The sequence below is a fragment of the Gorilla gorilla genome, chromosome 10 (assembly GCF_029281585.2).
Source record: "Gorilla gorilla gorilla isolate KB3781 chromosome 10, NHGRI_mGorGor1-v2.1_pri, whole genome shotgun sequence".
Classification (NCBI taxonomy): domain Eukaryota; kingdom Metazoa; phylum Chordata; class Mammalia; order Primates; family Hominidae; genus Gorilla; species Gorilla gorilla.
The window spans coordinates 79,705,657-79,722,305 of NC_073234.2; the positions used below are offsets into that span (position 1 = coordinate 79,705,657).

The following is a 16,649-nucleotide window of genomic DNA, read 5'->3' on the forward strand; positions in this document are numbered from 1 at the left end:
TTAAGGGTGGGTCTGCCTTTCCCAGCCCACTGACTAAAATGTTAATCTCCTTTGGCAATACCCTCACAGACACACTCAGGATCAATACTTTGCACACTTCAATCCAATCAAGTTGACACTCAGTATTAACCATCACAGGTCCATCGCTTGTCAACTTGAGCCTATACACATCCCCTGAGGTCATACATTATCTTCAAATAAAGACAACAATTAGTCATAATTATGCCTAACATACTAAAACTATCCTTCGTGCAATTGAAAATGCACCAATCCCCATTGCAAATGCTATTACATAAACTTAACAATACTTAAATGCTGATATGAAGTCAATAAATCTTATGTCACATGATAAAGGAAAAAGGAAGTAAAATGAATATATTTTCTTAGTACAAGTGTATACAGACACGAAGATGTTTTTAACAAAAGAAGGAGGAAATACTCATGACAATTACAGTCCTTGTAGCTGCAATTGGTCACGTGATCGTAGCTGGTATTGATGACTACCTTCTTCTGCTACATATTCTGTATTCCCTTTGCCTTTAGCAAGCACCTCAGCAGGTCTTGTCTTTTTTTTTTTTTCCTGGTGGAGTGACCCAAACCTTTATTTGTAGTCCTGCCCGGAATGGCCTGTAGTAGTTTCCCACTGACCTTAATTCCAGGACATGGTAAAACTAAGAGACACCCTAATGGATCTCCTATATTCCATGCATACGCTTCCTTACCTCCATTGTGGAGTCGTAGACTGATTTCATCTTGATAGTCCGGGTTAATCACCCCAGCCAACACTGTAACTCTCTTCTTAGCCTGTTGACTTAAAGGTGGGAGGAGCCCAAAGTGTCCAGGTAGCAATCTTAATTTGCAGTTTAATGGAATCATTATTGTGTCACCTGGCGGCAGTGTTCCTCCCTCTGGAACTAAGACCTCTAAGCCAGCAGAACATAATGCCATGGGAACAGGAAGCAAAAATTTTGCTAGTGGAACACTAGGGGTGATGGTGAGTGGTGCCACTTCCACTTCCACTTCCACCCTTTGATTCCTGGACCCATGAATCCTGTCTATGGGAGAAACAGTACCATATATTGGACACTGATTCAGAGCATACACAGCCTTCTGGAGAACTTTGCCCCAGGCCTGCAAAGTATTGTCACCTAGTTGGCATTGTAATCGTGACTTCAAAAGGCCATTCAAAAGCTGCTTCAGGATGATAGGGATCATGGTAAGACCAGTAAATTCCATGAGCATGAGTCCACTGTCACACTTCTTTAGCCATAAAGTGAGTGGCTTGGTCAGAAGCAATGCTGTGTGGAATACCATGACAGTGGATACAGCATTCTGTGAGTCCATGGATGGTAGTCTTGGCATAAGCATTGAGTTCAGGATTGGGAAACCCATATCCAGAGTAAGTGTCTATTCCAGTGAGGACAAGCCTCTGCCCTTTCCATGATGGAAGAGGTCCAATATAATCAACCTGCCACCAGGTAGCTGGCTGATCACCCTGAGGAATGGTGCCATATCAAGGGCTTAGTGTTGGTCTCTGCTGCTGGCAAGCAGTGGCTGTAGCCAGGTCAGCTTTGGTGAGTGGAAGTCCATGTTGCTGAGCCCATGCATAACTTCCATCCCTGCAACTGTGGCCACTTTGTTCATGGGTCCATTGGATGATGACATGAGTGGCCTGGGAAAAGGCTGAGTGGTGTCCACAGAATGGATCATCCTATCCACTTGATTATTAAAATCCTCTTCTGCTGAGGTCACCCATTGGTGAGCACTCATATGGGATGAAAACATTTTTGTAGTTTTTGACTAGTCATAGAGGTCCATCCACATACCTCTTCCACAAATTTCTTTGTCATCAATTTTCCAATCATGCTTTTTCCATGCCCCTGACCATCTAGCCAAACCTTTGGCTACAGCCCATAATCACAAATCTGGCCATTTCTCCTTCCGTGCAAAGTGCACAACCAGGCACACTGCTCAAAGTTCTGCCAACTGGGAAGATTTCCCTTCACCATTGTCCTTCAGGGATGTCCTAGAAAGGGGCTGTAGTGCTGCGGCTGTCCACTTTTGGGTGGTGCCTGCATATCGTGCAGAACCATCTGTGAACCAGGACCTAGTCTTCTCTTCCTCTGTCAGCTGATCATAGGGAACTCCTCATGAGACCATCAGTGCAGTCTCGGGGAGAGAAAGCAGTGTGTCAGGAGTGGAGACCGTGGGCATTTGAGCCACTTTCTCATGTAACTTACTAGTGCCTTCAGGATCTGCTCCAGCCCAATCGCATATATACCACTTCCATTTGCTGATGCAATGCTGCTGTGCACAGCCCACTTTATGGCTAGATGGATCAGAAAGCACCCAGTTCATGATAGGCAGTTCAGGTCACATGGTGACTTGATGACTCATAGTCAAATATTTAGTTTCCACCAAAGCCCAGTAACAGGCCAAGAGCTTTCTCCCTAAAAGAGAGTAGTTATCTGTAGAAGATGGCAGGACCTTGCTCCAAAATCCTAGAGGCCTCCACTGTGATTCAGCCTGCCAAAGGCTCCAAACAGCATCCCTATCTGGCACTGACACCTCAAGCATCATTGGATCTGCTGGGTCATATGGCCCAAGTGGCATAGCAGCTTGCACAGCAGCCTGGACCTGTGGCAGAGCCTTCTGTTCTGGACTCCACTCAAAACTGGCAGCCTTTTGGATCACTTGATAAATGGGCCAGAGTAACACACCCAAATCAGGAATATGTTGCCTCCAAAATCCAAATAGGCCCACTAGGCGTTGTGCCTCTTTCTTGGTTGTAAGAGTGGACAAATGCAGCAAATTATCCTTCACTTTAGAAGGAATATCTCAAAGAGCCCCAAACCATTGGACCCCTATAAATTTTACTGAGGTAGAAGGTCCCTGAATTTAATCAGATTTATTTCCCATCCTCTGTCCCGCAAATGTCTCATCAATAAGTCCAGTGTGTTTGCTACTTCTTGCTCACTAGTTGCAGTCAGCATGTCATCAATGTAATGGACCAGTGTGATATCTTGTGGAAGTGAAAGGTGAGCAAGTTCTCTCCAAATAAGATTATGGCACAAAGCTGGAGAGTTGATATACTCCTGAGTTCATCATTTTCTTTCATCACTTTGTCTAGCGAACTTACAAGCAACCAACCAACTTCACTATGTTCCTTGATTCTCCACATATAGTCAAAAGTGTTATGTATACAGTCACTAAATTCATTGCCTCTCACAAGTGTTGAATCAAGAGTGTCAAATGCATTTATTTTGCATAACTCTCTAAACAATTGATGCCAAGGATTATCAGTGTTCTCCATACCGTTAGAAGAAGAGTCCTTAGCATATTTGGGTCTAATCATATTAAGCAGCCAACTCCAGAAACCCCAAAACCAATGAAAGAACTCCATCCTTAATATTCTGTTTCTCTAGAACCACTCCTGGTACCAAAATCTGTATTAAGGTTCTACAGAGAAACAGAACTAATAGGAGATCTATATCTATATCTATCTATATCTATATCTATATCTATATCTATATCTATATCTATATCTATATGGGAGTTTATTAAGTAGTATTGACTCACATGTTCACAAGGTCCCAAAACAGGCCATCTGCCAGCTGAGGAACAAGGAAGCTAGTCGGAGTCCCAAAGCTGAAGAACCTGGAGTTCGATGTTCCAGGGCAGGAAGAATCCAGCATGGGAGAAAAATGTAGGCTGGGATGCCAAGCCAATCTAGCCTTTTCACATTTTTCTGCCTGCTTTATATCCTGGCTGTGCTGGCAACTGATTAGATGGTGCCCACCCAGATTAAGGGTGGGTCTGCCTTCCCCAGCCCACTGACTCAAATATTAATCTCCTTTGGTAACACCCTCATGGACACACCCAAGATCATTACTTTGCATCCTTCAGTCCAATCAAGTTGACACTCAGTATTAACCATCACAGTCACTTTCTAATGGGGTTGGTTTTTTTGTTGTTGAGTTCCTTGTAGATTCTGTATATTAGCCTTTTGTTGCATTCATAGTTTGCAATTTTTTTTTCTCATTCTGTAGGTTATCCGTTTACTCTGTTGATTCGGTCTTTTGTGGTGCAGAAGCATTTTAGTTTAATTAAGTCCCATCTGTCTGTTTTTGTTTTTGTTGTTTTTAGTTTTGAGGACTTGGTCATAAATTCTTTGCCTAGGCCAGGTCTAATTTTTAATCCTCTTTTAGAGCCTGTCTTTCCCTCCAAACTAAATATTATTTTACCCCCATTTGACACATGAGCTAATTGAGCCTTCTGTCAGTTAAGTAAGTTGACTAGTTCAGTGTAAGTTGTTTCTAATTTTTTGCCATCATAATGCTTTAGTAAACATCCTTTTCATACTCTCCTTAATTTTCCCCCAGGATGGTTTTCTAGATGTGGACTTGCTGGATCCAAAGTGTGCATATTTTCCAAATGTATCCATATATCGTGGCTTTGTGTTTTAATAGAGGTAGCAGCAATATTAGAGGAGAGAATTAAGCAATGATTCTAGTGTAGCAGGACAAGCTGCATACAAAACCCCTCAGACACCGAGTTAAAGAAGGAAGGGCTTTATTCGGCTGGGAGCTTGGGCAAGACTCACGTCTCCAACAACCGAGCTCTCAGAGTGAGCAATTCCTGTCCCTTTTAAGGGCTTACAACTCTAAGGGAGTACATGACTGGGGGCTGCATGGAATCAGAATGGAACAGAACAGGACAGGGATTTTCACACTGCTTTTCCATACAATGTCTGGAATCTATAGATAACATAACTGGCCAGGTCAGGGGTCTATCTTTAACCAGGCCCAGGATGTGGTCTCAGGCTGTTTGCCTGTGGATTTCATTTCTGCCTTTTAGTTTTTACTTCTTCTTTCTTTGGAGGCAGAAATTGGGCATAAAACAATATGAAGGGTGGTCTCCTCCCTTACTAGGAAGAGAGAAATACCATGTGAGAATGAAATACGTATTTGTGTTATTGGATTTGACATCGGGGTTGGACCAAGCATCTTCTATGAACATCTATAAGCACGTTCTCCTTATCAAAAGGTACTTTGCTTGGTGCTTTAAAAGATAAATGACTATTTACCTTAGGAGATTTCCTCACAATTGAAAACCACAGCAGCTGTTATTTGAACATACCTGAGCCCCTTCTGGACCACTGTAGGAGAAGGAGGAAGAGGGGTGAAAGTGATTTCTGCTGCTGAGGGCATGTATGATGACAATGGGTATTTGTCCTAACTTTGGCACTACAAAGTGACTGGAGCTTTAGGCAAGTAGTGTTTTACTCCAGTTGTCTTTTCAGACTTTTTTTTTGAAGTATTTGACCTCTTTGCGGCGCCAGCCTGCTGCTATTTCACATGCACCTAGAAGGGACTTTAAAACATGCACAGAATTGAACAAAGCAGTAACCATTCGTTGGTGTCCCTTAACAATATGTTAAATACTATTATTTTTGAAAGGTAAATATATCCTTGGGCTTAGTGGATCCTAAATGCTAATTTAAAAATCTGAACTCATTTCCATCCCTTATTACTTTAAACGAATTGCTAACCTGAATGATAATAGAAACTTTTTTCCTTTTAACAGTTGGAGGCATCTATACTGTGATTCAGACAAAGGCCAAAACAACAGCAGATGAATGGGGAGAGAACTATTTTCTGATAGGTCCATATTTTGAGCATAATATGAAGACTCAGGTGGAACAGTGTGAACCTGTAAATGATGCTGTCAGAAGAGCAGTGGATGCAATGAATAAGCATGGCTGCCAGGTAAAGGAACTGACATTTCACTTGGCAATTCTCAGTAAACTTATGGGAAAAAAGACTGTAACTAACATGAACTCACAAGAGAAGACCATTCACTTACTTAAGTAAAACTTTCAGGTTTGTGAGAAAGATGATGAACTTGCTTTTAAATGGATTGCATTTGAGACACCTTGTGAAAACCGAGGAGGAAGGATAATTGGTTTGGAGTTCAGCAGAAGCTACAGAGTAAACATGTTTTTGAGGAAGTCATTTGTACATAAACTGAAGTCATGAGTGTTGTTAAAAATTATTCAGTGGAAATGTTTAGACTTGGAGTAAAGGTTTTCAACCAAACCTTGTGGAATGTCACCATGTTAGGGCATCTACATTAAAAGAAGCTAGAGATTGCAAATGTAGAAGCAAAGCTAATGATGTAGAACCAAGGATGTTCAAGTCTTAATCCTCAGAAGCTGTGAATATGTTACCTTTTATAGCAAATGGAATATGGCAGATGTGATTAAGTTACAGATTTTGAGAAGGGGAGATAATCCTGAATTATCTAGGTGGGTCCTCCTAAGAGGGAGGCCATAGAATTAGAATCAGGCAGGAGATGTGCCAATGAAAGCAGAAGTTGAAGGGAGCTACTTTGCGGATGGAGGAAGAGGCCACAAGGAATATAGGTGGCCTATAGAAGTAAGAAAAAGCGGCCAGGCATGGTGGCTCAAGCCTATAATCCCAGCACTTTGGGAGGCCAAGATGGATGGATCACCTGAGGTCAGAAGTTCAAGACCAGCCTGGTCAACGTGGTGAAACCCCTGTCTCTACTAGATATACAAAAATTAGCCAGGTGTGGTTTTGCAGGCACCTGTAGTCCCAGCTACTCAGGAGGCTGAGGCAGGAGAATCACTTGAACCCAGGAGGCAGAGGTTGCAATGAGCCGAGATCGTGCCATTGCTCGCCTGCTTGGGCAACAAGAGTGAAACTTCATCTCAAAAAAAAAAAAAAAAAAAAAAAGAAGTAAGAAAATAAATTCTTCCCTGGAAACTACACATGGAATGTGGCTCTGTCAACACACTGATTTTAGTCTATTTTGGACTACTGACTTCAATATCTGTAAGATAATAAATTTGTTTTAAGCCACTAGGCTTTTGGTGATTTGTTACAGCTCCAACAGGAATCGTGATGTCAAGTCAAGGGAGGAGAGAATTTTAAGTATGAAGAAGGGATTAAGTCAGCAAAGGACTGATCCAGGGTCTGTTGGGTTTGGTAATATTTGGGCCATTGGTAACATGGATAAGTACAGTTTCAGAGGAGAAAGGAAGGTTAAATCTCATTTCAGTGGGTTAAGGAATAAATAAGTGGTAAGAAAAAAGACACAGAAGTTGTGATTATGAGATTTTTCTATGAATATAAAATATAATAATGTAGTTGCAGAATGACATGGTTTTGAGAATTGGTGTGTTATTAAATATGGGTAAGACCTGAGCATGTTTATTTGCAAAAAGGAAATACCTAGCAGACAGGGAAAAGCTAAAAGCTCAGAATAAATGGAGGATTGAAAAGAATAAAGTCGCTGAGAATGGGGAAGGGAACAAGATCCAAAGCAATACTGAAAGAATCATTTTTCACTTGTCTCACTCAAAAAAGGAAAAAAGGATAAATGCAAATACTAGATACAAGTTAATGAAGAATTCAGGACAATCTTACCCAATGTTTTTGATGATCTCACTGAAGCAGGTGTTAAAGGTCATTTTATGACAATTAAAAGGCAAGGGTAGAAACTAGGGAAGTTCAAGAAAGAAGTTCTGAAAAAGTGTTCAAGGAAGTTTTGGACATGTTTGAGATGTAGTCATGACTTTATAGTGGCACAAATACACACGGCTGTGACTTTGTCCAGGAGCAGTCTGCAGTCTGAGTGATGGTGCAGGAAGTAGAATAGATGAAGATCCAGTGTTGTTTAACTTGACCATTCATGCAATGGGTCAAGGTGGCCCAAGAATTGAAGGTAATTGTAAAAGTGATTGAATTAATAGTTTAATTCATGGGCCATTGCATTGGAATAGATAGAAAAGGAAGGAATTAAATAAGGAATAGACAGGAAAGAAAGTAAGCAAAGCCAGAAAGAAGATGATAATGTAGGACAAAATGGAGGGTTATAGGAACTGGAGGTCTTAAAGGGGAGAAAGAAAGAATATATACACTGGCAGAAACACAGAGACAGAAATGGAAGTACAAGAGTTGTAACTGGGTAACAGAATGCCGAAGTGGAATATTTTAGAGAAGAAATCATTTGGGATTTGACAAGGAAAGAATGCAGTCATGATCCTGAGTAGCTGAAATCAGGTGGACATGAAAGTCTTTTAAGTCCATAAGGTCAAGTAACCATGAGGTTAAGTGTGCAGGATAAAAAATCTGGACTTTGAAGTTGCTTAGGATAAGGTCAAAAAGTAACCTTATCTTTGCTGAGCAAGGAAGGGTAATATTTTTGGATAGCATACATTTCAAAGGTGTTTTATATGTAAATAAAGAATAAGGCTTTAAAAGTTTCAGTAGAATTTTAAAAATCAGTAACTTTCCTTCCTACTCATCCCAGGAATATAGTTTCTGGGGGTGAAAAAATGCAAAGTCTTCACTTGAGATGCTGTGTGGGTAGTGGTGTCTAGGAGGTGCATGCAAGGTTTAAGGAGTGGAATGCATAATTTACAAGGGAACTTGAGATCCCAAAGAGTACCGGAAAACATTTCTTAGTGAAGGCAGCATAGAGAATGTTAGAAATGTGATAGAACAATGCCTATTGTACTATCAGGATGCAAATAAATGAAATGTTAGAAAGGGCTTGCATTTGAAGTTCTGGTGAAGGAAGAGTTAGATGAGAAACACAATGGAACTGACTGGTCTCAAGACTTCATGGCTTTCTAGCGTAGGGATATTTTCATGTTGCAGCCAAGAACTTGACTGGAGGTCAATGCCAATTGGCTTACATTCTCTATTTGTGTAATAGTTTCAGCTCTTCTTTATGATCTTAGCTTATGTATCATGTGGCGCATATTAGGCAGTCAGTAAATATTATATAGTAATATTACATGTTATTCACAGTGTATAAATACAGGAAGCAATGAATTTCCCAAGGAGAAAAACTATTGAAAAGTGGTTTGGGGCTCAGGAAAATTTCATCTTAAAAGGAAACAGTGGCATGATAAACACTAAATTATAATGGAAACAACTGAAACATAATGAGTGTCTTTCAAGGTTGACCAAGGAACAGATGGGTGAGAAGCATCCCCACACATGCCTGGGTCCCCTGGTAGGAAATGATCAAATCGGGCTTTGAAGTCCTGCAAAATTCAGCCATAGGTGGAGTCATAAGTGTCAATATGTAAGCAATATTAATATATTTTATTTTCTAGAGAAGCCTGGATCCACATTCAAAAAGATTCGTAGCCTCTGCTGAGTTCCAGAAAGGGTTTGAAGTGGTTTATGAGGTTGTATATCATGTAATAGGAGAATAAACACAAAATGAAAATCAAGACAAAAGAACAAGTAAATTACTATAGAAATATGGAGACAAAAAAGGAAGTTAAAACTTGGATGTGCAAGTGATGATATACATACAGTTGGAAAAAAATGAGAGAGCTAATTCATTAAAACTTGCAGAAGATAAAACATTTAGGAATCAACGTCAATTTGAAGAATGTAATGGAATTATACTTTGAGTTGCTAGATTAAAGAGATAATGTATCTAGGGCAATGCGTTTAGTTAAACCTCTGGCAGCAACCATACTGGGAAACATTTTGCATCACTTTTTTTGATAGGAATAGTAAGATAAATCATACATATTGGACTACAGAAATAGCTTTTTCTTCTAGCAGGAAATATTGTTAGTCCTGTTGCATAAAAGAAAATAAGTGACACTGGAGCCATTATATCCAACTACCCAGGTTTTCAGAGATACAAAGCATTTCATGGCTCTGTCATAAAAGCAGAGACTATAATATTAAACCCTGTGAGTTCATGGTCACAAGAGAGTAACTAGAGACAGATGAACAGAGATTACATGATTTAGATACATTGTTTTTAAATTTAATGAAGAGCAAGAATTTGGAAGTTCTAGATGAATGGATTTATGCCCATTCCAGCTTGAGGCTCAAACAGCAGAGGCTATATGTTATCAATATTCTTTTCTAAGTAGCTTGTTTAATCTGCTATTGAGTACTACATAAAGTTTATATCCTCAGAGTGCAAATACATTGTCCTGTCTTGCATGACTTAATGTCACTACATGGCTGTGTGTTCTTTATATGACAGGTGCATTTTGGAAGATGGCTGATAGAAGGAAGTCCTTATGTGGTACTTTTTGACATAGGCTATTCAGCTTGGAATCTGGACAGGTGGAAGGGTGACCTCTGGGAAGCATGCAGTGTTGGCATTCCTTATCATGACCGAGAAGCCAACGATATGCTGATATTTGGATCTTTAACTGCCTGGTTCTTAAAAGAGGTATGGTTTATTATATAGTGATACAACAGAGGAGCAGCACAACTGCTTTCAGTGCCCAAGAATGATCCCATGATCTTTAAATAAGGCAGATTTTGAGATGATGCCATTATGGCTTGTCCTAATACAATTGAAAGAAATCTGAGGAAATGTTGAGCATTCTGCAAATTAAATGCCAGACTTTGGAACAGCGTAATAATGATACTTATTACTATTTACCTCATGTCAAATTTAAATGGCATGATGTGTATCAAACACCCAATTATATTGCCCCATATATAGATGATACTTAATATATATATATAAGAAAAACATGAAGTATAGAATCTTAAGAGTAGCAAATAGCTAATTAAGCTATTTGTTTAATAAGCTTTCCAGGTGATCCTTATGTACACTACATGTGATAACCACTGTTTTAAGTTAACTCTCCAAATTTCCCAATTCTCTGCTCAGCCTTCTTCAATGCCGGTGTTTTGCTATTGTCTCCATTAAGGAAATGAACTCTCATTGTGGAGTCAGTGTGAATGTTAATATTTTGTAAGGGCAAACAAAATAAGTTGTCTCTTTGTAAGACAAAGATACGGATGCCCACCTGATTTGGAACTAGACCCTGGGGTGGAATTAGACCCCGATCTTCAGTGTGTTACAAAGCTGCTATTTGATTCTAGGCATGTTTTTTATTAGCATCTTTCTCTCTAATTCCATATTCTTAATAATATATCAGTTAAATTTTGTTGGCTTCAAGAAAAAGAAAACCCAAATAAGATAAATTTAAAACATGGAATCATTTATTATTTATTATAAAATGATGTAACGGCATTTTATCTTTGTTTCTCAAAATCAAATATGCAAATATATACATGAAAATCATTGTATGCTTTTAGAGTTTTCAAGTCATTGAAAATCCAAGTAATTATCTATTAGAAAAAAATGATATTGTAAAAGTCACTTTTTCTTCATATGCATTTTTTTTTCATTATGATTGTTATATAGTTTTAGGCAACATTTGCTTCTCCATAATTGGGCCACTACAAATATACAAGGCATTTTGAAGTCTCTTCCTGGCCATTTCTTTAGCAAATATCAAAATATATACTATAAATAAACACAAGTCTAGTCAATTAAAAAAAATTTAAGTAGTTTTTTAAAAATAAGCTTATAAGTAAGTGGTCCCAATTGATTCAGCTGTTCAGTGATGTCTTTAAGAATTTATTTATTCTTAAATAAATATTTTTTAAGTGCCTACTTTGCATTTATTCCATTTATTTATTAATATTCATTACCTGTTATTAATATTAGTATTTATTCTTCTGTGGATAAAAAAATCTGCTCCATCACTGAAAGGGAGGATTAAGACCTAAAAATATATGGGGTTAATGAACATGCCACTGAGTCCTGTATTATCCTTGCTAAATATTCATGCTTTATGTTTCGACTCCTTTAAATTGCAAAATAATTTATAGACACCATAACTCCACTTATGATGTGGACCATGATCACAATCAAGCTTCATCAACAACTTTTCTGAATGCTTTTTTTTTCCTAATGTAGGTGACAGATCATGCAGATGGTAAACATGTCGTTGCCCAATTCCATGAATGGCAGGCTGGAATTGGACTGATCCTTTCTCGAGCCAGGAAACTTCCTATTGCCACAATATTTACAACCCACGCTACACTACTTGGGAGGTATCTCTGTGCAGCAAATACTGATTTCTACAACCATCTTGATAAGGTAAATATTCCTTCCTCCCTCCCTCTTACTCACCCTTCTTTCAGATTGCTGAAGCTGAAAGATAAGTATTGATCTGTACAATTCATCTGCCAAGCAGATGGCAGAAATGCCCTTTTAGCTAATCAATATTTATGACAAAGCTTCCCTTGGGTTGAAAGACAGCTCATATAGTTCAACTTTGTTCAGAGTACACTAGAGTATAGAGGTGAGAGGCCTGATATCTGTCCCACTTTGGAACAATAGTTCCAGAGGGATATGGTAGGAGTAAAGACATGGTATAGGTGCAAGGTTGGGCCCTTGTTCTAGCCTAAGGCTGTGAACACCCTGGATCCACACGCAGCTCTGAGTGGCAGGTAGATAATTGAGATTTGAGACATACAAACTTGCACTATGAGACTTACTTCCTCTATTTCTTCTATCCTCCAAGTAAACAATTGATTAAAAGCCACATTATAGGTTGATAGGTTCACTTTTCCCTGCAACTTTGCAATGCACAGGGGGCATTTTTGTGGGATCAAGTAAAACAGAAGTTATTGCAAACAGGGATAGGGGTCCTTGGTGAACAAGAAGTTATTTTTGCTCATCTTAGCAGGTTACCTGAGTCTATGACCTGCCAAAGTCATTCAGTTTTGATTTATTTCTTCTATTTTTCATGTTAATTTAGATTAATGAAAGTATATATTTTATATCATCATGTTAATAATATTAACAAAATGTTTGAGTAGTATAAATTCAGAGGTTTTGCAGATTTGGTGTCTATATTAACAATCAAATCTATTTAGTACTCTAGGGTTCAGTTTTGCTCTCAGGAAAATTAGGAAGTTAGAAAGTTGATTTTTAAAAATTTCCCAGCTTAAAAGAGTTCTAGGATTCTATAAAACAGAATGTGTATGTGTGTGTAATACACAAATAATACTCAAATAATGCCACTGAAAAGTTATACTACTGTCTCAAAGACACTTAGAGTGCAAGAAAGTTCTTTCTGAAAAACTTTAACATCTGTAAAGCAATGAGTGGTCCTGATGAGCCCTTCCCTATAAAAAGGTCAGCCTAATCTAAAGGTCAAACTAGAAACACAAGCTGTACATTTAAAATAAAATCACCAAGGAATTCAGAAAGCCTGGGGATCTGGGAGGTTCTTAGCGGTATATAGTAATGGTGGACTGATAAGGGCAAACCAGTGATCTGTGATAAGCTGATAAGCTCAACAACCATGCTTCCTGGAGAGGAGTGCACTTTGACTTCAGTGAAGGAGAAAATATTAGAGTGGCAGATTGAATATTTCACTTCAGAATTCTTGAATCTTGTATAGTAATAATTAATTTTAGAAGCTACTAATAATATACATAGGATATTTTTCTTTGGTTTTAAGGAAGAAATGCATTATGGTATATAGTTATATATTACAATTTTACCCTTTTGATGAAAGGGCAGTATTTTTCATACTGTCTTTAGATATAATCATACATCTCTCTAGTTTAAAGCCCTTCACTGATTGAGATACTTAAGTTTAGTCAGATCCCTGCCCATCTTTCTAGTAAAATGTTCTATCTAGCAAAATGACTAGTAGACAACAAGCAGTCAAGAACTAGCTTTTGGGTTAAATTCATAGTCATTTTACACAACAGAAGCCCCCATGCTCACACTAAGTTTAGAATTTGGGTGACACATAAGAATACCAAATTATATACATGAAAGGTTTTTAAAAATTCAGTATAAGGAAGAAGTCATAGTTTAATCTTTGATGCAGGAACCAGGATCAGCTTCAGTAAATTCTAACTCAGACAAATAAAAATAGGGCGAATATGAGAACAAGAATAAGATAATTAAACTTTTGTAAAATCAGAAAGATTAGAACGATTTTACTCAAATTACTGCTAACTGAAAACAATTTTTGTTAGTAGCCAATTACAAAAACTCTAACGCTGGTTTAAGTTTTTAGTAAAATTCATTATTTAAAATAAGATTTTAACCATTTTCAGCCAGCGTATGAAATTTCTGAGAATATGTCTCCAAACTCATTTTTTAAAGTCCAATCATTGATCAATTATCCTCTCGACTCTAATGACTACATAATAAATTCTTTTTTTCCCTCTAAAGCCTTTAGTTTTCTTGTTTTGCCGCCCGCCCCCCCCCCCCCCCCATTTTATGTTGTTTGTTTGTTTTTGTTTTTGACACGGAGTCTTGCTCTGTCGCCAGGCTAGAGTGCCATAGCGTGATCTCGGCTCACTGCAACCTCCACCTCCCGGGTTCAAGCGATTCCCCTGCCTCAGCCTCCTGAGTAGCTGGGACTACAGGCACGCACAACCACGGCCAGCTAATTTTTTGTATTTTTAGTAGAGACGGGTTTTCACCATATTGGCCAGGATCGCCTCGATCTCCTGACCTCGTCATTCGCCCGCCTCAGCCTACCAAAGTGCTGGGATTACAGGCGTGAGCCACCACTCCCGGGCTTTTTTTTCTTAATTGTAACAGAATTTCCTAGATGGAAATCTGAGGACAGTGCCGTTTGGGATTGGAAAATGGGGAAGGAAGCCATGGACAATTATTTGGTGGATTTAAACTCTTTCTTCTGATCAAGCTTTGAGCTAGTCAACTTCAATTACAGGGTTATCCACATGTGTCACTGGACTGTGTTTTATTGATTAATATGTACTTTACCCATTTTTTGTTTTTCTATACACATTATCCAGAATTCAATAAAAAATTATGAGATATATTAAAATGCAAGAAAGTAAAAACCTATTGTCAGAAAGACCAGGTCCAGATATGTCCTATGTTGGAATTATTGTACAGAGATTTTAAGATATAATCATAAATATGTGGAAGAATGGACAATATGTGTAAACGGATAAGCTTTCTGTAAAGCCACAGGAGTGGCCACGCGTACTACAGACCTAAAAGATAAGCGTGCCCCGTGGGAGGAGGGAAAGGCAGAAGCATGCACACCCGCCTGACTTCCCCAAGGCCTCTCACGGGGTCTCCAGGCTCTTGCTATCCTGCCTCTGTATTTGTGCATACTCAGCCTGCTCATTTAGAAAATCTATCTTCCCATCTCTAAATGTCCAAATGTTAAATGCTGTCTTATCTGTGACATGTGATTCTCTACAACAATAATAATAATTAATAATAACAACGGCTAAATTTATTGAGCACTTTCCACATACCAGGCACTTTTCTAAACATTTGACATTTGTTGTCTCATTTGAAATTCACAAAATACTCAATGGGATAGAAAACATTCTTTATTTCTTTCCAGAGTTATTTTTCTTAAACACCGGCTCTGTCTTTACCACACCTCTAAACAAACACTTTCAGAGAGGCTTTTCTTGTTTACAGGACAAAGGCAAAATTCCTAGGCTCATCTTCAGGGATTTCAGTGATCTGGCCCTATTGTATCCGACCAGCCTCTGTCTCTTACATGCTACATCCAGTGCTACAGTCACATCAGATGTCCTGCTATTTTCTGCACATGCCATAGCGTTTTCTATACTTGTTCTTTAGGGCAGCTAGCATTTCAGCTAAAAATAACTTTCCCAGAATTAAACTTTCATATCCTGGTCCAAATGCCATTTTATTCATCCAACCAATTTGGAGATAGAAAGATGAATAAGTCTTCGTCTTTGCACTTGAAAGTCTTACATTTGTAGAGTTGATACTGACTACACTTACTGCGTAGTATGAGATACTTTTGCCTACCTTCAGCCAGAGTGAATCAGTGCTGCTTTGATCCTATAACTTATTCAGACACATACTCATTTCATTTCTACCTGTTTTTTTTATCCATTTTCCATTAATTTATAAGTTTCTTAAAGTTAATAGATACACATAAATTGCTCAAAAAAGTTGATTAAATGAGAGATTTGGTTTCATTAATTAGACTGGCCACATAGAGCTTTTAATAAAACTTCTGCTGATCCAAGCATGTCATATACAACCTGATTCAAACATTTTCAGAGAGATGATTCCAAATATTACAGTCATGAAAGAACGCTCTAGGAGTTTTCTTGTTCTAATCATGAGATTCCTCGGATGGGTCTCTTTTTAGTATTTTTCTCTCTATGATGCCGTAATTATTGGGACTAACTTGTTGATAGAGTTGAAGTCTCAATGATATAAAAACAGATGAATACAAGACTGTATTCATTCATCAGTCAGGCTGATTAGGGATCAAATTAGGGTTCTACTAAGATTCTTAATAGCAATGTGACCTTCGACAAGTTTCTTGACCTCTAAAAGGTTCAATTTCCTTCTCCATAAAATGAAGACAAAATATGTGTCTCAGTAGTTTATAAGAATTAAATATGTTATTGTGCTTAGTGGAGTGCCTGTCACTAGTGCTGGAGAGCTACTAACAATCTTCATTATGAAAAGCACCCTACTTACATAATGTCAGAAACTTTACATATTCTTTTTGTCTTAGACACTGCTAGTTTCATATGGAGCTGTGTGAGACACTACATTCAGTAACTAAGTGAAATGGCAAAAGCCCACACTGTTGCCAGTTATTTAAGTGATTGTTGGGAATTTGACTTTTTTTAAGTTAAACTACCCAGAAGTATAGATAATTGCATAATCTAGCACAATATCTAACTAGAGTAACTATACACTCTTTGCAATTATAAAGGGGAAGTTCTATAACCAAGGAAAAGCATTTGTCTTTCTCTTTTTCAGGT

At 38.3% G+C, this 16,649-nt stretch overlaps 1 protein-coding gene across 1 annotated transcript in view; it reads left to right on the forward strand.

Annotated features, from left to right (window-relative positions):
- GYS2 (glycogen synthase 2) overlaps positions 1 to 16,649 on the forward strand; it is a 70,502-nt gene that overhangs the window by 20,792 nt on the left and 33,061 nt on the right. Inside the window, exons 2-4 of the mRNA XM_004052856.5 lie at positions 5,587 to 5,768; positions 10,051 to 10,242; positions 11,791 to 11,973. Coding sequence (XP_004052904.3) covers positions 5,587 to 5,768; positions 10,051 to 10,242; positions 11,791 to 11,973 — 557 coding nt within the window. The remainder of the gene's footprint in view (positions 1 to 5,586; positions 5,769 to 10,050; positions 10,243 to 11,790; positions 11,974 to 16,649) is intronic.